Source organism: Kogia breviceps, chromosome 5 (genome assembly GCF_026419965.1).
Source record: "Kogia breviceps isolate mKogBre1 chromosome 5, mKogBre1 haplotype 1, whole genome shotgun sequence".
Classification (NCBI taxonomy): Eukaryota; Metazoa; Chordata; class Mammalia; order Artiodactyla; family Physeteridae; genus Kogia; species Kogia breviceps.
Genome location: NC_081314.1, coordinates 17,760,538 through 17,783,567, shown reverse-complemented (window position 1 = coordinate 17,783,567; position 23,030 = coordinate 17,760,538). Strand labels below are relative to the sequence as shown.

General features: G+C 36.4%; 1 protein-coding gene across 5 annotated transcripts in view; it reads right to left on the bottom strand.

Moving 5' to 3' along the window:
* The window catches only part of STAG1 (STAG1 cohesin complex component), a 455,106-nt gene that overhangs the window by 108,118 nt on the left and 323,958 nt on the right, over positions 1-23,030 (bottom strand). For all 5 annotated transcript variants that reach the window (XM_059065085.2, XM_067033725.1, XM_067033728.1 and 2 more), the window contains one exon: positions 16,953-17,076. In XM_059065085.2, the coding sequence (XP_058921068.1) occupies positions 16,953-17,076 (124 nt within the window). The remainder of the gene's footprint in view (positions 1-16,952; positions 17,077-23,030) is intronic.

Below are 23,030 nucleotides of genomic sequence, written 5' to 3'. Positions count from 1 at the left end.
ATGAACACTTAGGTTTCTTCCATATCCTGGCTATTGTAGATAATGCTGTTATGAACATTGGAATGCACATATCTTTTCAAATTAGTGTTTTCATTTTCTTTGGACATAAAACTAGGAGTAGAATTGCTACATCACATGGTAGTTCTATATTTGGTTTTCTGAGAAACCTCCATACCATTTTTCATAGTGGCTATACCAATTTACATTCCCACCAACAGTATGGTGGGAATTCTCCACATCCTTGACAACATTTGTTACTTGTGGTATTTTTGATGACATCCATTTTGACAGGCGTGAGGTGATATCTCACTGTGGTTTTGATTTGCATTTCTATGGTGATTAGCAATGTTGAGCATCCTCTCATGTGCTTGTTTGCCATCTGTAAGTCTTCTTTGGAAAAATGTATATTCAGGTCTTCTGCCCATTTTAAAATCAGGTTGTTTGGTTTTTTGATATTGAGTTGTATGAGCTGTTTATGTATTTTGGATATTAACCCCATATCTGCCATATCATTTGCAAATATTTTCTCCCATTCAGTAGGTTGTCTTTTCATTTTGTTGATGGTTTTCTTTGCTTAGAAGATTTGCAAAAGCTTTTAAGTTTAATTAGGTCCCATTTGTTTATTTTTGCTTTTGTTTCCTTTGCCTTAGGAGACAGATCCAAAAAAATACTGCTACAATTTATGTCAAAGAGTGTCCTGCCTGTGTTTTCGTCTAGGAGTTTTATGGTTTCAGGTATTACATTTGGGTCTTTAATCCATTTTGAGTTTATTTTTGTATATGGTGTGAAAAAAAGTTCTAATTTCATTCTTTTACATGTAGCTGTCCAGTTTTCCCAAACCACTTATTGAAGAGACTGTATCTTCTCCACTGTATAGTCTTGCCTCCTTTGTTGTAGATTGACTATATGTGCATGGGCTTATTTTTGGGCTCTTTATTCTGTTCCATTGATCTATGTGTCTGGTTCTGTGCTAGTACCATACTGTTTTGATTACTGTAGCTTTGTAGTGTAGTCTCAAGTCAGGAAGCATGACACCTCCAGCTTTGTTCTTTTTTCTAAAGATTGCTTTGGCTATTCAGGGTCTTCTGTGATTCCATATATGTTTTAGGATTATTTGTCCTAGTTATGTGATAAATGTCATGGGTATTTTGATAGGGATTGCAATCTGAAGACTGTTTTGGGTAGTACAGCGATTTAAACAATATTAATTCTTCCAATCCAAGAACAAGGGATATCTTTTCATTTTTTTGTATCATTTCAGTTATCGTCATCAACGTTTTATAGTTTTCAGAGTACAGGTCTTTCATCTTGCTTAAGCTTATTCCTAGATATCTTATTCTTTTTGATGCAATTTTAAAAAGTTTTTATTCGAGTACAGTTGATTTACAATGTCGTGTTAGTTTCAGGTGTAGAACAAAGTGAATCAGTTATACATAAACATATATCCACCCTTTTTTTAGATTCTTTTTCCATAGTCTGTTATAGAGTATTGAGTGTAGTTCCCTGTGCTATACAGTAGGTCATTATTAGTTATCTATTTTATAATATAGTAGTGTGTATATATCAATCCCAGTCTTCCAATTTATCCCTCCCCCCCTTACCCCCTGGTAACCATAAGTTTATTTTCTACATCTGTAACTTTATTTCTATTTTGTAGATAAGTTCATTTGTACCCTTTTCTAGAGTCCACATATAAATGATATCATATGATACTTGTCTTTCTCTGTCTGACTTACTTCACTCAGTATGGAAATCTCTAGGTCCATCCATGTTGCTGCAGATGGCATTATTTTGTTCATTTTTATGGCTGAGTAATATTCCATTCCATTGTATGTATGTATATATATACCACATCTTCTTTATCCATTCCTCTGTCGATGGACATTTAGGTTGCTTGCATGTCCTGGTTACTGTAAATAGTGCTGCAATGAACACTGGAGTGCATGTACCTTTTCAAATTATGCTTTTCTCTGGATATATGCCCAGGAGTGGGATTGCTGGGTCATATGGTAGCTCTATTTTTAGTTTTTTAAGGAACCTCCATACTGTTCTCCACAGTGGATGTACCAGTTTACATTCCCACCAACAGTGTAGGAGGGTTCCCTTTTCTCCCTCTCCAGCATTTATTGTTTGTAGATTTTTTGATGATGGCCATTCTGACCAGTGTGAGGTGATACCTCACTGTAGTTTTGATTTGCATTTCTCTATTAGTGATTTTGAGTATCTTTTCATGTGCTTTTTAGTCATCTGTATGTTTTCTTTGGAGAAATGTCTATTTACATCTTCTACCCATTTTGTGACTGGGTTGCTTGTTTTTTGGATATTGAGCTGTATGAGCTGTTTGTATATTTTGGAGATTAATCCCTTGTCAGTCGTTTTGTTTGCAAATATTTTCTCCCATTCTGAGGGTTGTCTTTTCATCTTGTTTATGGTTTTGCACAGCCTTTGCTGTGCAAAAGCTTTTAATTAGGTCCCATTTGTTTATTTTTGTTTTTATTTTCATTACTCTAGGAGACAGATCAAAAAAGTTGTTGCTGTGATTTATGTCAAAGAGTGTTCTGCCTATGTTTTCCTCTAAGAGATTTATAGTATCTAATTTCATTTGTTTACATGTAGCTGTCCGGTTTTCCCAGCACCACTTATTGAAGAGATTGTATTTTCTCCATTGTATATTCTTGCCTCCTTTGTCATAGATTAGGTGACCACAGGTGCATGGGTTTATCTCTGGACTTTCTATTCTGTTCCATTTGATGCAATTTTAAATGGGGTTGTTTTCTTGTTTTCTCTGATAGTTCATTACTAGTATACAGAAAAGCAACAGATTCCTGTATATTAATCTTGTGTCCTGCAACTTTACTTAATTCATTTATTAGTTCTAATAGTATATTGGTGGGCATTTTAGGGTTTTCTATATATAGTATCATGTTATCTGCAAAGAGTGACAGTTTTACTTCTTCCTTTCCAATTTAGATGTCTTTTATTTCTTTTTCTTCTCTGACTGCCATGGCTACGACTTCCAACACTATGTTAAATGGAAGTGGCAAGAGTGAGCATTCTTGTCTTGTTTCTGATTTTAAAAGAAAAGCTTTCAGCTTTTCACCATTGAGTATGATGTCAGCTGTGGGTTTGTCATAAATGGCCTTTATTATGTTTACATATGCTTCCTTGATATCAACTTTGATTAGAGTGTTTATCATGAATAGGTGTTGAAATCTGTCGAATGCCTTTTCTATGTCTATTGAAATCAGATGATGTGGTTGTAGTCTCCATTTTGTTAATGTGGTGTATTACACTGACTGATCTGTGGATATTAAACCATCCTGGCATCCCTATAGTAAATCCCAGTTGATCATGGTGTATGATCCTGTTTATATATTGTTGAATTAGGTTTGCTAATATTTTGTTGAGAATTTCTGCATCTATATTCATCAGAGATACTGGTCTGTAATTTTCTTTTTTTTTTTGGTAATATCTTCATCTGGTTTTGGTATCAGGGTAATGGTGGCCTTGTGGAATGAATTTGGAAGTGTTCCTCAATGTTTTGGAATAGTTTGAGGATAGATAGTAGCTCTTTTTTACATGTCTGGTAGAATTCCCCTGTGAAGCCATCGGTCTTGGACTTTTATCTGCCGGGAGCTTTTTGATTACTAATTCAATTTCACTACTAGTGACTGGTCTGCTCAGATTATTTCTTCCAGATTCAGTCTTGGAAAAGTGTACGTTTCTAGAAATTTACTCATTTTTTCTAGGTTTCCAATTTGTTGGCATATAACCATTCATAATATTGTCTTATGAGTTTTCTGTATCTCTGTAATATCAGTTGTAATTTCTCCTCTATCTTTTCTTGTTTATTTGGGTTCTCTTTTTTGTCTTAACAAGCCTACCTAAAGGCTTATCAATTTTGTTTATGCTTGCAAAAAACTAGCTCTTGATTTCATTTATCTTTTCTATCATCTTTTTTGGGGGGTCTCTATATTTATATTCCTCTCTGATCTTTATTATTTCCTTCCTCCTGCTGACTTTGGACTTTGTTCTAACTCCTTCAGACAGTAGGGTTGTTTATTTGAGATTTTTCTTGTTTCTTGTAGGCCTGTATCACTATAAACTTCCCTCTGAGAGCTGCATTTCTGCATCCCATAGATTTTGACAAGTTGTATTTTTATTTTCATTTGTCTTGAGGTGTTTTCTGATTTCCTCTTTAATTTCTTCATTGACTTCTTTTGTTCTTTTTTTAGTAGCATGTTTTTGTGAAGGACCACATGCTTGTGTTTGCAAAGGAACTTTTAAAATAAAAACATAAATGGAACTCGTGTCAATCAAGTTTGTGCCCAGTGGGCTGCAACAATTGCCTGGTGGGTACATCTATGGAAAAGGAGTCCACTTCAGATGCAAAAATGGGCCAGAGCCCAAGAGATAACCCAGAAGTCTAAGGATGTAGTACAATCTTGTGATTCTTGTCAATATACTCAAATCATCCAGAGAGAAGAACTGGGACACATTAACCAAGGACTGGGACTTGCCTGGATCTGGCAGATTGTTCACATCAAACCCCTGACCACCAGCCACAGGCAAAGATGATGCCTCACTACCATAACACCTAGTCAGGCTATTGTATGGCTACTCCAGTCTGGCATGTGGATGCTGAAACTACCATAGCTGTCCTTGAATAAAACTTATGTCATATTTTTGGATATCCCATGGGACTTCACTCTGACCAAGGAACATCCTTCACTGCCCAAGCAAGACAACAATGGGCATACTCTCAGGGACTATGGCGACTGAACACTCAAGTGCAAGGAAAACAGGCACTGCAACACACGCTGGGAAATACTGAGTTTGGTTGTGGTGGAAGTGGACTAGGTAGCCATGTGCTTAGGCTGTGCAAAATCACAATCTCAACATGTCATTCATTCTTCTTTTTTCCTGTAGGAGTGTATGTCTTTGGGGTGATCTGCAGTCCTGCCTACCATTGTACCCCAGACAGGGCCCCTTGACTCTAGTCTGGATGTGATACTTACCTTGGGGAACCTCCCTCCTATGGGATACCACAAAGGTAGGAGATGAAATCAAGGAGTATCAGGGTGCTAGCTAGGGTCCTTCTAGTAGTACTGGGCATAATGACCCTTTCAATCAGGTGGGTGACGTTAACAGACATGTCAAGTTTGTGCAGTCCTTCACTAGACTGGCCAACTGAGGCCAAAAAGTTTGTGTCAAGCCACAAAGGCACTAGTTGCCCACAGAGGAGGTAACATCAGGCTTGGGTTGCAATACCAGGGCAGTTAGTATCACAAGCAGTAGACCAGAATAGCTCTGGCCTGAGAAGATACATGAAGTGGGAGAGGAGTAAAACGTTAATCTTTCCTCTTCTCATTCCTACAGAATCATCTGCTGTGTCTGTTACAACAACAGCCATAGTCAGAGGAGGCAAACTTAAACAATGCTGGGATTTGTCACCACAGAATGAATTCTTTTTTGTTCCGCATTCCCACTGTAATGGCCTGGCTGACACAAAACTGCTCAGAACTTCCTCAAGTTGTCAATGGGTCAAATAGCTGGGCCACTCCTTTGATACAGGCCCAGATGCAGGCATGCTCTGGAGTCCCTTACTTTAATATTTCCTATGATGTGACAGAAAAAAAACCCTGTATAAGAATATTTATTACTGATCTATACTGACATTTTAGACTTGGATGCCCAGTATGTAACTTTTCTCTCCCTGAAACCACACGGTAAAAGCAAGCCAAGGCTGTATATAACTGGACTAGTCAGCATTACCAGAACAAAATCCCTGACATGTATCCCCTGTACCCCTCTGGGTTATGTATTTCTCTGTGGACCCCAATGGGCAATAGAATGTCTGCCTCCAGGGGAAGGACTGTTGCCTCAGAGTTCTAAGGCTGACTGTCCATGTCAGCAACTGCAGAGAGAGCTGAAAAGGACCGCTTCTGCTGATGCACTACAAAGTGGCTCACAGTATCCTCCTGGGAAGACAAACTAACCACTGGTTTCATTCTGCTATCCATATTCTAATACTGGGAATAGGTATGTAGGCCCTAGAAAAAAATGGTGTACAACCTGTCCTCAACCATGGCAGAAATAGCTAACACTACTGCCCAAGCCATCCAAGCCAATGAGACTCACTGAACTCACTAGTCAAGGTGGTGATGGATAACTAAATAGCCCTCAATTACCTGCTGGCAGAACAAGGTGGTGTTTGTGTTATTGTCAGCATTTATTACTGTGTATACATCAACAATTTGGGGAAGTTGAAAACTGAGCTGATGAACATCCATGCTCAGGAAGATGGTTATCAGCTGTACACGCGCAGTCTCCCCAAACTCACAATTTGACCTCTTTAGCTGGCTTAATCCACGTTGAAGACCACCCCCTAGGGAGGCTTGACTGTCTTCCTGGGTCTGGCTCTCCTAACGGGCCTGGTAAAGTGCTGTTTCCTAATGACAGGGAGGCTCTATGAGCACTCCACATCCAAACAGACTGTTCCGGGACCCTGGTGAACCCAATTCTGCCTTCAAGTTTGGGGTGGGTAATTTGACATGCTTTATCTGCCATGTCAGTGATCGAGCAGGGGTGAGGGGTAGACTGTTGGGAAAGGCAATCTCCTGTACAGTGTTTTGACCCACACTTGGCTGCACAGGAAGAGGCCTTGGGTCTGGAATACTTCCTTATCAAGTGATAAGAGTCTTCATGGATTGTGCTGGGTTTATCACCTTGTGTGGGAATATCATTCCCGTTTTAGACTCAATGTGTCTTCTTTTGTTCTGCTTAAGTGTGTGCTTCATATGGCACCTGGCCAACCCCACTATTAAGTCTGTCCCCTGAGAGGACAGAATAGGGTCCTTAGTTCTGTGGCACAAGAGGGGTGCATGCAGGGCAACTGCTCTGTGTTGACTGCTGGACCATGGGGGACTGACACTACTGAAGCTAATCTTGCTCTGTCCTTTCTCCATGTGAGTAAAGCATTGTTCCATCCAATGCTTGACTATGTTGTGTTTTCCTTGGTGATCAGTATGCACTGGGCAAAGAATTATAACTTCTACTTCTAGTGATTGGCAGCAGATATCATTTGCTTGACATATACAGAGCTAAAAGGTTTTTAGTAAACTTAAGAGAAACAGAATATGGGATGAGTGAACACAAAGATGAGGAAATGAAATGGACTAACTGAAAATAAATCCCACCCAAGCACTGAGATTTTGATATAAGCAATCAAGCATTTGCAAGAAAGTAGAAGAACTGTACACATAAGCTAAAAGCAAAAAACAGTACAGTCATATTTACAAACTGGAAAGGACAAAGAAAGGTAATCTAGTGTTATGAGCATAAATACAAAAAGAGAGTAAGATACTTAGTGCAGAGCACAGAGATTACTAAAGCTGTATTTAAATTAGACCTATTCTGTGTCACCCTCAATGTCAGAACTAAAACCAATGGGTAGGAATTTAGAAATAAGTTTTGGTCAACAGAAAGATGAACTGAATTTCTAATAACTCCTTTAGCTGTTAGAGATTGTCTGTCTTTCTAATGACCAAAATTTAATACTGTAGAACTTTTACAAATTGGCAGTATGAAAAAAGTTTGTCTTATTTATAGGAGGGTAGACTAGGTTATAACCTCTAATATTCTAAAATCAAGACAGAAAGAATATCAAATCATTATGTTGCATACCTTAAACTAACACAATGTTAAATGTTGATTATATCTCAACAAAAATGGAAAAATGCAATTGATAATTAAAATGTAATTTTTTAAAAAATGAGAAGAAATTTTATCAGCTCATTTTATTTTTATTATTATTATTATTATTTTTTAATTTTTAATTTTTATTTTTTTGTGGTATGCGGGCCTCTCACTGCTGTGGCCTCTCCCGTTGCGGAGCACAGGCTCCGGACGCGCAGGCCTAGCGGCCATGGCTCACGGGCTTAGTTGCTCCGTGGCATGTGGGATCTTCCCGGACCAGGGCACGAACCCGTGACCCCTGCACCGGCAGGCGGATTCTCAACCACTGCGCCACCAGGGAAGCCCATCAGCTCATTTTAAAATGCACAGGAGGAGTCTGAAGAGAGAGGCTACAGCCTATACAATGAACACTTTCAACCAGATGATTAAAAGGAGAGAAAGGAAATTACTTTAGTCTTCAGAGAAAAAAAGTACAAGGTGATCAGAAAGGGAATGACAAAAAGGAAAGTTTAGAAATAAATATTTAGAAATAAATATTTAATACTTACACTTTTTTCTAAGTAAAGCAATTGGAGATCACAGGAGAGATTTATAAAATTATCCTATTGAAAACACTACTTTCTCCTTAAATCATTTTATCAACAATGTACAAGAGAAACCTACCTCTTCCTTTATCTGGACAGAGGATTTCTACAGACACACACAGTTTAGTGATTTGTTTTAAATGATGTTTATTTTTTGATAAGCCACATCAAATCAGTGTTTTCCCAGAATTTTTGGACATACATAAGTTCTGTTAAAACTGGTAATTGTTACTGTTATTGAAATTCAGTAGTATACTCTATTAGGGAGGTGAGGAGAGGAGGAAACTGGTATGGTAGTTAATAGGGAATAAAAATGAAAGACTTTAAACTTATTCCTACTAAAAAGCTTGTCTGCTTGGATTTAGTAGTGTGGATATGCCTGCATGAGGGCACAGGGCGTAATTCTAATATCTCTCACACCAGTAAAATTTAATTGGATGCATCTGAGATGAGGCTTAGATGTAAAGGTCCCCAGTACCACATGAGGATTGGAAAAAGAAAACAAAATCGAGTTTGGGATTTGTTACTCTAGACAAAAGAATCTGAACTGCTAGGGAAAATAAATATTCAGGAAAAAATTCACTATGTACATACTAACTGGACTTTCCTTCAAATGAGGTGGGAAATAAGAATCCCTTTTAATCCTCAATTAAAAATTAGTCACTGAAACTGACCAACCAACTTATGATGATCTCCCTACACTCTGAATGCTCTTTTATAGCAAAAATGGCCTATAAAATTCCCTTGGGAACTTTCATTATAATTTATGTAATTTTGTGGTTTTCTTTGATAATACTTAGCACACTACTATTTAAAAAATAAATGCTCGGGGAACCAGATCAACATGGCGGAGGAGCAGGACGTGGAGCTCACCTTCTCCCCACAGATACATCAAAAATACATCTACGTGTGGAATGACTCTCATAGAACATCTAGTGAATGCTGGCAGAAGACTTCAGACTTCCAAAAGGGCAAGAGAATTTCCATGTAACTGGGCAGGGCAAAAGAAAAAGAGAGAGAAAGGAATCGGGAATGGACCTGCACCTCTGGGAGGGAGCTGTGAAAAAGGAAAGGTTTCTGCACACGGGGAAGTCCCCTCAGTCCCTCTGTCCACAGGTGGGGACAGAGGGGTAGCTTCAGAGCCTTGGAGGAGAGCACAGCAACAGGTGTGTGGAGGGCAAAGCAGAGACAGACCTGCACAGGTCGATGCTGACCGGCACTCCCCAGCCTGAGACGCTTGTCCGCTTGCCCGTGGTGCTGGTGAGAGCTGGGTACTGAGGCTCGGGCTTTGGAGGTCAGACTCCAGGGAGAGGACTGGGGTTGGCTGTGTGAACACAGCCTGACGGGGGTAGGGTGCAGGGTGCCACAACTGAGGGAGTCTGGGAAGAAGCCTGGGCCCACCAGAGGCAAGGGACCATTGTTGGGGGGCATGAGAGGAGAGCGGTGGGCCTGCCATAAGAGCTTCTTTCTCTGCACGCTCACAGGCAGCAGGGCACTCCTTATATGAGCTCTAGGGGCGGGCGTGAGCTATGGCTGACATCTTGGGCTCCAGAGGCAGGTGCGAACGCTGCTGTTGCTGCTGCCACTGTCAAGGGTCCTGTGAGCAGGGGTGCAGATCACTGCCCTTACCTTCCCAGGAGCCGGCATGGCCCGCCACTGCAGAGGGTCCCATGAACTGGGACCAACTTCCCTGGGAGTGCGCATAGCCAACCACTGCTGATGAGGGCCCTGCAACCCGATGCCAACCACTGCTCCTACCTCCATGGAGTGCACAACACACCACTGTCGCCTAGGGTCCCAAGATCTAGGGCCAACTTCCCCAGGGACACATGACCTGCTGCCGCCATTGTGGAGAAACCTGTGACTGGAAGCCAGCTGTTGCCCCCGCCTCCCTGGGACCGTGTACCTGCGCACCCCGATCAAGGGGATAACAACTAAGAAAGAGGCAGCAAGCATCCAAACCAAAAACAGCACTCATGTCAAAAAGATATTGAACCCACAGAAGCTATACAGGGATTCTCCTGCTTATAAATAGCCCTCCAAGACCACAGTAGATAATTGTTTCTCCTGAACTCACAGAGTAAGAGAAATATAAGCAAAATGAAAAGCAGAGGAACCACTCTCAGTTAAAAGACCAAAAAAACTCTCCTGCAGGAACAATGAAAAAGACCTCCTCAGTCTAACAGACACCGAGTTAAAAAAGGAGGTAATGAAAATACTGAAGGAATTAAGAAAGGCTATCAACAGAAAGGCAGATTACTGTAAAAAGGAACTTGAAACTACAAGGAGGAGCCAAGAAAAATTAGAAAATTCATTTGCTGAGACGAAAGCTGAGCTCAAGGTAATGAACAGCAGAATGAATAATGCAGAAGAAAGAATAAGTGACCTGGAAGATAGACTAATGGAAATTACCCAATCAAAACAGAAGACAGAAAGCCAAATGAAAAAAAAAATGAAAGCAATATAAGAGACCTATGGGATAATATAAAGCAGGCTAATCTATACATAATAGGGATTCCAGAAGGAGAAGAAAGAGAAAAGGGGATTGAAGATGTATTTGAAGAAATTATGGCTGAAAATTTCCCAAACTAAAAGAAGGAAACAGATATCCAGATATAGGAAGCACAGAGGGTCCCAAAGAAGATGAAGCCAAACAGACCTACACCAAGACATATTATAATAAAAATGGCAGAAGTTAAAGATAAAGAGAGGATTCTAAAGGCAGCAAGAGAAAAACCAAGAGTTCTTTACAAGGGAACCCCCATAAGACTATGAGCTGATTTCTCTACAGAAACACTGCAGGCCAGAAGGGCATACAAAATACATTCAAAGTCTTTAAAGAGAAAACTCTGCAACCTAGAATACTCTACTCAGCAAGATTATCATATAGAATAGGAGGAGAAATAAAGAATTTATCAGACAAGCAAAAATTGAAAGAAAACAGCAATACTAAACCTATCCTGAAAGAAATATTGAAAGGTCATCTCTAAATAGAAAAGAAGCAGCAAGATGAAATAGGAAGGAGGAAATCACAACTGGAAAGTAAATCACTTAAATTAGCCAATATACAGATCAGAAAGAAAAAAAAAAAAAAACAACCTGATTTGTGAAAGCAATGATAAACACACAAGGAACAACAAAGGGATAAACATGAAGATGTAAAAAGGGACATCAAAATCATAAAATGTGGGGAAGGAGAGTAAGAAAATGCAGATTCTTTTTCTGTTTTTAAAATGTGTTTGAGCCTATATGACTACCAGTCTAAAGCAAGTATATATGGTAAGGGGTTAACATACTTGAAAAACAGGGCAGCCACAAATGAAAAACATACAATAGATTCACAAAAACCTAAAAAAGAACACAAGCATAAAATAAAAGGAAATCATGAAACCACAAAAAGAAAAACAGAAAAAGAAAGGAACAAAGAATCAACAAAGAATCAACTGGAAAACAAGGTTTTATATGGCAATAAATACATGTATATCAATAATTACCTTAACTGTCAATGGACTGAATGCTCCAATCAAAAGATATAAAGTGGCAGACTGGATATAAAAAACAAGAGTATACAATATGCTGCCTACAAGAGACCTACCTTAGGGCAAAGGATACACATTGACTGAGAAAGAGGGGATGGTAAAAGATATTTCATGCAAACGGAAATGTCAAGAAAGTAGGAATTGCAATACCCATATCAGACAAAATAGACTTTAAAGCAAAGGCTATAAAGAAAGATAAAGAAGGACACTACATAATGATAAAAGAATCAATACAAGATGATTTTATACTTATCAACATATATGCACCTAATATAGGAGAACCCCCGATACATAAAACAAATACTAACAGACATAAAGGGAGAAATTGATGGGAATACAGTAGTAGGAGACTTTAACACCCCACTCACATCAATGGACAAATCTTCCAGAAAGAGAATCAACAAGGTAACAGAGGTCCTAAATGATACAACAGTTAGACTTAATTGATAGTTTCACAATACTACAACAACAACAACAACAACAAAAAACACCCCACAAAAAACAGAATATACACTCTTTTTCAGTGCACACAGAACATTCTCTACCCTAGGGCACAAAACTAACCTCAACAAATTTAAGAATACAGAAATTATTTCAAGCATCTTCGCTGACCACAATGGCATGAAATTAGATATCAACCAAAGGAAAAGAAATGAGAAAAGAACAATTAGCTGGAGACTGAATAACATGCTACTAAAAAAACCAATGGGTCAATAAGGAAATTAAAATATACCTTGAGACAAACAACAATGAAAACACAACCATACAAAATCTATGGGACACAGCAAAAGCAGTTCTTAGAGGGAAGTTTATAGTGATATAGGCCTTCATCAAAAAACAAGAAAAATCTCAAGTAAACAACCTAACCTATCACCTAAAAAGATTAGAAAAAGAAGAACAAACAAAACCTAAAGTCATCAGAAGGAAAGAAATAATAAAGATTTGGGAGGAAAAAAATAAAATAGAGATTTAAAAAAAAAAAGAAAAAAACCAACAAAACCAAGAGCTGGTTCTTTGAAAAGGTAAACAAAATTGACAAACCTCTAGCCAGGCTCACCAAGAAGAAAAGAGAGAGATCCCAAATAAAATGAGAAACGAAAAAGAAGAAATCTCAACTGATACCACAGAAATACAAAAAAATAAAGAGAATACTATGAACCATTATATGCGAACAAATTTGACAACTTAGAAGAAATGGATAACTTTCTAGAAACATACAGACCACCAAAATTGAATCAATAAGAAATAGATAATTTGAACAGATCAATCACTAGAAGTGAAATAGAATCTGTAATAAAAATACTTCCTACAAACAGAAGTCCAGGACCAGATGGCTTCACAGGTGAATTCTACCAAACGTACAAAGAACTTACACCGATTCTTCTCAAACTCTTCCAAAAGACTGAAGAGGAAGGAACACTCCCAAAGACATTCTATGAAGCCACCATCACCCTGATACCAAAAGTAGACAGACAACACCAAAAAAGAAAATTATAGGCTAATATCTTTGATGAATATAGATGCAAAAATCCTCAGCAAAATATCAGCAAAAAGAATCCAACAACACATAAAAAAGATCAAACACTATGACCAAGTGGGATTCATCCCAGGTTCACAAGGTTGGTTCAACATATGCAAATCAATCAGTGCAATACACCAGATTGACAAAAGAAAAGTCACAAACCACATGATCATCTCAACAGATAGATGCAGAAAAAACATTTGACAGAATTCAACATTCATTCATGATGAAAACTCTTACCAAAGTGGGAATACAGACAACATATCTCAACATAATTAAAGCCATTTATGAGAAACCCACAGCCAATATAATAATCAATGATGAAAAGCTGAAAGCCTTCCCACTAAAATCTGGAACAAGACAAGGATGCCCACTCTCACCATTTCTTTTCAACACAGTATTGGAATTCTTAGCCACAGCAATCAGACAAGAAAAATAAATAAAATGTATCCAAATTGGAAGGGAAGAGATAAAATTGTCACTATATGCAGATGACATGATACTATATATAGAAAACCCTAAGGACTCCACACAAAAACTACTAGATCTAACAAATAAATTCAGCAAAGTAGCAGGATAGAAGATTAACATTCAGAAATCGGTTACATTCCTTTACACTAACAACGAAATATCAGAAAGGGAATGTAAACACATTTTAAAATTGCACCCCCCCAAAAAAAATTGAGGAATAAACCTGACCAAGGAGGTGAAAGACTTATATGCTGAGAACTATAAAACATTAATAAAGGAAATAAAAGAGGATTCAAAGAAATGGAAAGATGTCTCATGCTCTTGAATTGGAAGAATTAACATTGTTAAAATGGCAATACTACCCAATGCACTCTGCAGATTTAATGTGATCCCTATCAAATTACCCATGACATTTTTCACAAAACTAGAATAATCCAAAAATTTATATGGAACCATAAAAGACCCAGAAGTGCTAGAGCCATCCTGAGGAAAAAAAACAAAGGCAAAACTCCCCAGACTTCAGACAATGCTACAAAGCTACAGTAATCACATCAGTGTGGTATTGATACAAAAACAGGCATACGCATCAATGGAACAGAATAGAGAGCCCAGAAATAAACCACACACCTATGGTCAATTAATCTTCAACAAAGGAGGTAAGAATATACAAGGGGAAAAAGACAGTTTCTTCAGCAAGTTGTGCTGGGAAAGTTGAACAGCTGCATGCAAATCAATGAAGTTAGAATACACCCTCACACCATGCACAAAAATAAACTCAAAATGGCTTACAGACTTAAACATAAGACAACATACCATAAAACTCCTAGAAGAGAGCATAGGCAAAATATCCTGACATAAATTGTACTAATGTTTTCTTAGGTCAGACTCCCAAGGCAACAGAAATAAAAACAAAACTCAACAAATGGGACCTAATCAAACTTGCAAGCTTTTGCACAGTACAGGAAACCTTAAAAAAAAAAAACAAACGAAAGACAACCTACGGAATGGGAGAAAATATTTGCAAATGATGCAACAGACAAGGCTTAATCTCCAAAATATACAAAAAACTCATGCAACTCATCAACAACAACAAAATAACCCAATTGAAAAATGGGCAGAAGACCTTAATACACATTTCTCCAAAGAAGACATACAGATGGCCAATAGGCACATGAAAAGATGCTCATCATTGCTAATTATTAGAGAAATGCAAACCAAAACTACACTGAGGTGCCACCTCACACCAGTCAGAATGGCCATCATTAAAGAGTCTACAAATAGGGTTTCCCTGGTGGCCCAGTGGTTGAGAGTCCGCCTGCCGTTGCAGGGGACACGGGTTTGTGCCCTGGTCTGGGAAGATCCCACATGCCGCAGAGCAGGTAGGCTCGTGAACCATGGCCGCTGAGCCTGCGTGTCCGGAGCCTGTGCTCCTCAACAGGACAGGCCACAACAGTGAGAGGCCCACGTACTGCCAAAAAAAAAATAAAATAAAATAAAAAATGTCTACAAATAACAAATGCTGGAGAGGATGTGGAGAAAAGGGAACTCCTACACTGTTGGTGCGAACTGTAAGCTGGTACAACCACTATGGAGAACAGTATGCAGGTTACTCAGAAAACTAAAAACAGAATTACCACATGATCCAGCAATCCCCATCCTGGGAATATACCTGTACAAAACTATAATTCAAAAGATACATACACCCCTATGTTCATAGCAGCACTGTTCACAATAGCCAAAACATGGAAACAACTTAAATGTCCATTGACAGAGGAATGGATAAAGAGGATGTAGTAAATATATACAATGGAATACTACTCAGCCACAAAAAGAACAAAATAATACCATTTGCAGCAACATGGATGCAACTAGAGATTGTCATACTAAGTGAAGTCAGAAAGAGAAAGACAAATATATGACACCACTTATATGTGGAATTTAAAATATGGCACAAATGAACCTATATACAAAACAGAAACAGACTCATGTTGGGCAAGGAAAAGGATGGACTGGGAGTTTGGGATTGGTAGATGCAAACTATTACATTTAGAATGGATAAATAACAAGGTTCTAATGTATAACACAGGGAACTATATTGAATATCTTGTGATAAACCATAATAGAAAATATAAAAAAAGAATGTATATATGTGTATAACTGAGTCACTTTACTGTACAGCAGATTGGCACAGCACTGTAAATCAACTATACTTCAATTTAAAAAAGAATTAAAAAAAAAAGCCAAACCTATAAAAAAAATTGCTCTGAGCTGTCTAAAAAATCAATCAATCAATAAGTAAAAAATGCTCCACAGGCTAATAAGGGTAATATATAGAAACTAAGTCTTAGACTATTACCAAAATTACTGTAAAAGTCTAAGAATATAATTGCATTTAAAAAGATAAAATGAAAAAAAAAAGATAAAATGTCTTCTAATAGTTATGATACTTTTAACAATTCAAATAATGGAATATAACATCTTTTAAAAGAAATCATTGTTAAGATTTCTTTTATTGTGTGTGAAAATCTGGCAATTCAAGTTATAGAATGTCAGGTCATTCAATATAAAAATTCCAGCAATTTATCATTCCTGTCCTTGGTTATTTAAGAATTACATACTCAGGACTTAATAATGTGAGATTCCTTTTAAGTCAGAGCCTTTTCTAAGAGAGTGGAAGTAGAGACAGATTTTAAGACCAGATATTCTAGAATCCAACAAATCTATTCAACTCTGCTAAAACATTCTACTATGATATGACCTTAGAGAATTCAAAATAAGAAAGCTTACTTAGTTTCTATATATTAAGAGAAACAAAGAATCTCTTTTGATTCCAAACTAGAAAAAGATTATAATTAGCTTCTTGAGATACTACATTCTCTTAAAATTTAGATGTATCAGGTTGTCAACCTTGGTTTAAGATGGCATTACAACTAAGTAAGACACGGTTTTCACACATATGCTGATGTCTCAAGTTTCATCATGGCAACAAGTAAATAGTATTCAGCTGTATCACCTTAAATTTCCATATTATTATAACTCTTGAGAAAAACCAACCAATGCCACCTTAATTCCTAGCTTTCTAGTATTAATATTAGGACAAGTACATCTTCTATGAAAGCTGAGAACAGAGTAACTTACCCTGTCATGAAGAGTCCAGCCAACATACTTTAGGTAACTGTCATTTAGGAAGGCATCACTATACATTTTCATCCATACTCCAATTTCTTCAATACAAATGGCTCTAATCTCAGCAATAGCATCACTAGAGAAGGAAAAAAAGAGACAAACCTCTGATTAATATCCAAAGCTAGAAAGTACTTCATACTCATTTTCAGCAAGCAATAGATACCAATATTACCCAAATACTGTTTTTATATCTGCCCTCTCAAAGGTCTCCAACTTGAATATCTTCTATTTTTATATGGCTTCTATAAAATAAAAACCACCAATACCAAACCAAAAAAAAAATGCTTCTAGAAATCATCTTATTTTGACTCAACTGCTCTATTTTCAGTGGACTAGGAAATGACATTTGGAGCTTTCTGAAAGCCTCACAATTATTATGGAATCAATAAACATGTTAAAACTTCTGAGGAACCAGAGTATCAACATCCAAATACAGAATAATGGAGAACTCAAAACGTGTTTCTCTAAATAACTGTGACTCTTTCTAAGCTAGTACACATCTAAAGAATTAAAGGAAAATAATTTACATGAACAAAAAATTAGTATCTATGAGGCAAAATTGTAGCAGCCTGTATTATGTGAAAATGTACAGTAGTTTACAAAACCAAGACCTTGAAGTAAGTTAGCACAGGGAAGAATAATAATTCACATTTAGCCACAACAGACCAATCCTGGTGACCACATTATGAAGTGGTAGCAGAATGAACCCCAAAAGTCAGGTCTCTGGCTCTGTGCCCAGACAGCTTTTCACCTCACCATAAGCATCTACTACAACCCTCCTGGAATTACTTCTACTCTAAAATCTGTGAACCATGAACAAATACAGTGTTAATATTTTTACCTTATCTTTCAACAGGTTAATAACTCTGGCTAAAAAAACCCCATATTATATAATTAAGATAAATCCTAACTTTCTTTTGTAGATCAATCTTAAAGGTTTCTGAGTTACCATACATGAATAATTTTTAATTCTCCAGTTTATACAAGGCAATCATCTGTCAAGGAGCTTTCCTTAGTTTCTCTTTTGTGATAAAATGAGTGCTAGTATTCTAATATTTAATTCTCTGCTCTATTAAATCTTAGTTCCTTCTAAGTCCATGTCATTGCTTAAAGAATAAAAATGTGAGAAACTTTCTCTTTCAAAACCATACTACCAATTACAGTCTTTAGTTTTCCTACATTTTTGTTGTTGTTTATACCTTTTTCTCATGGAGAGATTCTATAGTACAGAGGCTAATGTTACAGACTTTGGAGCAACACATCCTGAGTTCAAATCCTGACTCTGCTATTTACTAGCTGCAAGTTATTTCCCTCTTTCTTAGATTTCCTCATCTGTAAAACAGGGATAATAACTGAACCTAGACCTCACAGTGACTGTGAGAATGAACTCACTTAATAAAAGTTATCAATAAAATACTTAGAACTGTGCCTGGTATCTACTAAAACCTTCCATCAATGTTCATTATTATAATCTTTTAATTGTCATCAATCTAGACATTCATAGATGATACAATATAAAAAGTAGCTTAAAAACTGTGAAAGAATGTTCCTTGACCTTTAAAACAATGAATGTGAATGGTTCAAGGGTATTTCTCTTTTTCTAAATATGAAAAATATCAGACATTACCAAGTTATTATGCTTTTAACTTCATATATATTGTTTTACATATTTTGAAACTTTACATACATTATATGTTATAGGTATCCTCTCCAATTAGATTTTTTCACAAACCAGGTTTTGCAATTTATACACACTGATTCATATAGCTCCAACTCCAATAAATTAACTTTAACTGATCTTCAGTGTTCCTTTCTATAAATAAATTACAAATTACTTATACATTCTCTCAGTGGCAGACATTTAGGTTGTTTCCAAGTTTTTGCTTTTATTAACAATGAATGGCATAAGCATTCTCATACATGTCTGCTTGTGTAAGCATTTCCCCTAGGGCAGTGTTTTTCAAACAGTGCATTACTATCTACCAGCACATTATGAAATAAATTTAGTGAGTGGGAAAAAAAGAGTATTTGGGATAGAAAACACTAAATGCTTCACATGGGGTAAGGCAAGTAAGTATTTTTTCTTGGAACATCTGTGAACTTGATGTAGGACATGGTCAGTCAAGTCTGTGAGACACTGTTGTTATACTTAGAAGTGAAATTTACTGGGTGAGAAGGAATATACATCTTCACCTGAATTAGATATTAACAAATTTCTCCATATAGTGCTTTCATCCCTGCCTGTCACTTGGTATTGTTCCACTATTTTATATAAATTTCCGCTTCTAAGAACTACAAGTTCATATATTTTGTCTTCTACTGGGCTGTCCAATTAAAAAAAAAAAAAAACAACAGCAAAAATAAAACAATAAAATACCTCCCCTCCAAAACCAAAACATAACCACAAAATACCCAAATCCCAAAGATCAATTACACTTATTCCCTGCTGAAATACGCTTGTACAAACCAATCAAAAAAATTAAAACAAACAAAACCAGGCTGAGTTTTTTATTACACAAGCTCAGGGAAGTAGGCTAAGGACACACTGAATAGGTATGGTACTTTGATTAAAACTATAGTGACTACTAAGTACAGTAACTCAATACATAGCTCAATCATTCTTCCATTCATTATCATTGGTATTACCATTACCTCTGGTATTGAGATTATGGGTGGCTGATTCCCAAGCTAGAGAATATAAAGGCTTAGCTTTATTTCAGTAGGAAAATATTGCTTAAAATCTTTTTAAATAACCATTTCTATGTCTAAGCCTAACCTCTAATACCTTGTTCTCATACTTATTAGACTGCCAAAAGCTCATGTTCTTGGAACACGGCTTTTCTCTGTAAGCACTGCCAACATTTTGATACAGCTTATCTTCTTGGAATCCCAGTCCTTGTCTATTTCAGATGCTAGTCTGACGCCTCCCACTTTAACTTAAAATTTTTAAAATATCCTTTCTAGACTTACAATTTGACTATGTATGTAAGACAGCCCATTCTACTACTATTAAAAGTCCCTAGGTGATTTTTCTCCTATTTGGGTTTTGGAGCTCTAATCTACTTTGCTTGCTGATACCACCCTATTAATCATTCTCTACATGTAATTATATTATGTAATTACAGACTATACAGTAAAATTAGAATTTCTTTGTGGTGGTCTTAAAATGTCCACAAATTTTCTGTTACTATTCCCTTTGGTGGAGACACATGCTTCTTTTCTTGAATATGTGTGTACTTATTAACTTGTTTCTAATAAATATAATTCAGTGGAAATGATGAATTTTGGCATCTGAAGCTAGGTCAAAAAAGACATAGTGACTTCTCCTTTGTTCTCTCTTGGATCAATCTCTCTCAGGATAGCCAACTGCCGTGTCTTAAGGACATTCTAGCTGCCTTATAGAGTACTCAATGTGGTGAGTAACTAGGTCTTCTTCCACCAGCCATGTGAGTAAGCCATACGAGAAGCAGACGCTACAATCACAGTCAAGCCTTCAAATGACTGCAGCCTCAACCAAAGTCTTGATTGCAATCTGATGAGAGAACTTAAGCCAGAACCCCTTAGCTATGCCACTCCCAAATTCTTGACCCATAGTAACAATGAGATAATGTATACTGTACCAAGTTTTGGGGTAAGTTGTTATATGGCAAAAGATAACCAATATTCTTAGTTTTATTGTTATTAAAGGCCTTTACCAATTGAGCCATAACCAATCTTCTTTTAGTTTGGTCTATGAATGAGTTCTTTAGTCCAAATAGCTCAACTGCACAAATTACATGTCTGTGGTGATTCCTACACTCACAGTGCCCTCATTCCACTCTGATTACCTACAATGATTATTCTTTCAAGCTCTAGTAAACTTTCAGGTCTTCCATGATTCATGGCACACCCTCTTATTACCATAGATAGCTTTCTTCTTGCCTTCTAGGAACTAACATTCTATTTAAGTAAATGAAGTACAAAATGAAAATGCAGTATATTTCTAAATATTCCCTGGCTTGATTACAAAATATTTTTTGATATACAGATATTTTTCTCATATTTTAGAGACCTTCAGTCTTTGATTTTTATATTACATTTATTTTTAACACCTTAATCACTATTTCCAAAGGTCTCACTCCATTTAGAAAGATAACGTTTAGCTGCAGGTGCTTGAAGGTTTCCAAAGCAAAGATTAAGTAGGGGGCAAAAAAGTTAGTAAGACACGAGGAAATGTATAAAGACAATCACACGATGAACTAGTTTTCATAGTTCTAGTACTGGGGCCTTGAAATGAACAACTAAACATGAAGTCAGAATACACTTTACTTGCAAACTCAAAGAAAGAAAAAAACTAGGAAAGAATAATTCTGGGGCAATTAATCCTTTGCTGTAGCTCTTTTTCAAAGCATAAAAGAATAATTATCTTCATTTCTATGGAAAACGTACCTAATTTACTGATCCTCAGTTAGTATGCCTTTACTTTAATATCTGGACTTAAGTTTTTGTTTTGAATTACTTTCTTGTCAAATGAAATTCAAATTGTTTTCTGCTACTGAATTTTAATTAAATGTTTTGTGTACTACCCTTATAGATGCGTTCCTAATAAGAAAGAAGACTAAATTAAAATGACTGATAAACAAATTTCAAAGACTAATTCTTGGTTAATATATATGTTTTGACACAGTTATCTCTCTTACACAAGAAATCTCATGAGAGCTCTAGAGTAAGAAATAATTACGAATGCTAAGAAGGTCCACTATCTAAATTGTACAACACAATAAATTCATGACTCAACCAATTTTATCACTAAGGTTTGGCTAAAAAAAATTTACATTTTCCAAAATAAAACAACTCCTAGAGATTGGGGAAATAAAAGCCTAAGGGAGAAAGGAACAGATGAAGGAGTTACTGAAAAGTCATACTATATCCTTTATTAGACTGTGAACAAGAACTTGAGAACAGAGATGACAGCTTGCAGAAAGATGATTAAAATAAATATTACCTTATAGAGTATTATATGTTAGCAAAGGGCAGTACAAGGAACACAGAAGCATGTAAAATGATGGAGGGAAACAGAAGGGGTCAAGAAGGCTTCTGAGAGGCAATAATGTTTGTGTAGACCCAAAGAACTGAAACTCTCCTGGTTTTCTTATTAAATCCAACTCTTCCATTGAATTATTTCAGGATTACCAGCATTATTTAAAGTGCATCATAAACATAATAAGTTTATGAAATTAAAAATACTTTTCATCTCTTTTGTTGCATTATACACTAGAGAAAATACTGACAATATATACAACAAGGCATTTTATCACTAAGAGTCTACCACAGAGCAGGTGACATAGCTATCTGCTATCCTGCATTACTACTTAATATTCTACTATTAACAGAAATTTAGGCATAACATTAAAAACTGAATATCAAGGATACATTAACTTTCAAAGAAAAATACCTTTAATTTATATTTACATTCTAACTATGAACTTAACCCACAGGTTAAGTAAAGGGTGAAATGTTAGGAAGTAAGAAGATTAAAATAATAGAATGACAGTTTACTCAGAATAAATCATATCATGGTATCATATAAGAATAGCTCTGAAAACATGATTCTGAAATGTTTCACTATTGTATAAAAAGATGAAAGACTCAACGAGAATATAAAAAATATCCATGTTTCATCTTCTCAGAATTGTTGAAATCTTTCCTCTGTTATCACTTCTTTCATTAAATTTGTTAATAATAAGAACCAAACTTTTAAATTCTTTTACTATCACTAAAATAACAGTCTTTCTTTTTTGATTTTAAGACTTTCTCATGGTCTTTGATGTTTTGTACTTTGACTACAGTAGGTCTATACGTGAAACATTTTTCTTAACCTACTCAACACTTTAGTTTTTTTTAATTTGAACATTCCATTTTTAAATCAATTTTGTAATATTTCAGTTCTCTCATTTCACTACTTCTTTCCAATACTTCTCTCTTTGTTTGAAATCCTATGTAAAGGACTTAAGAAGCCTCTCAAATGATCCCCCGTTTTTCAGAAATGTC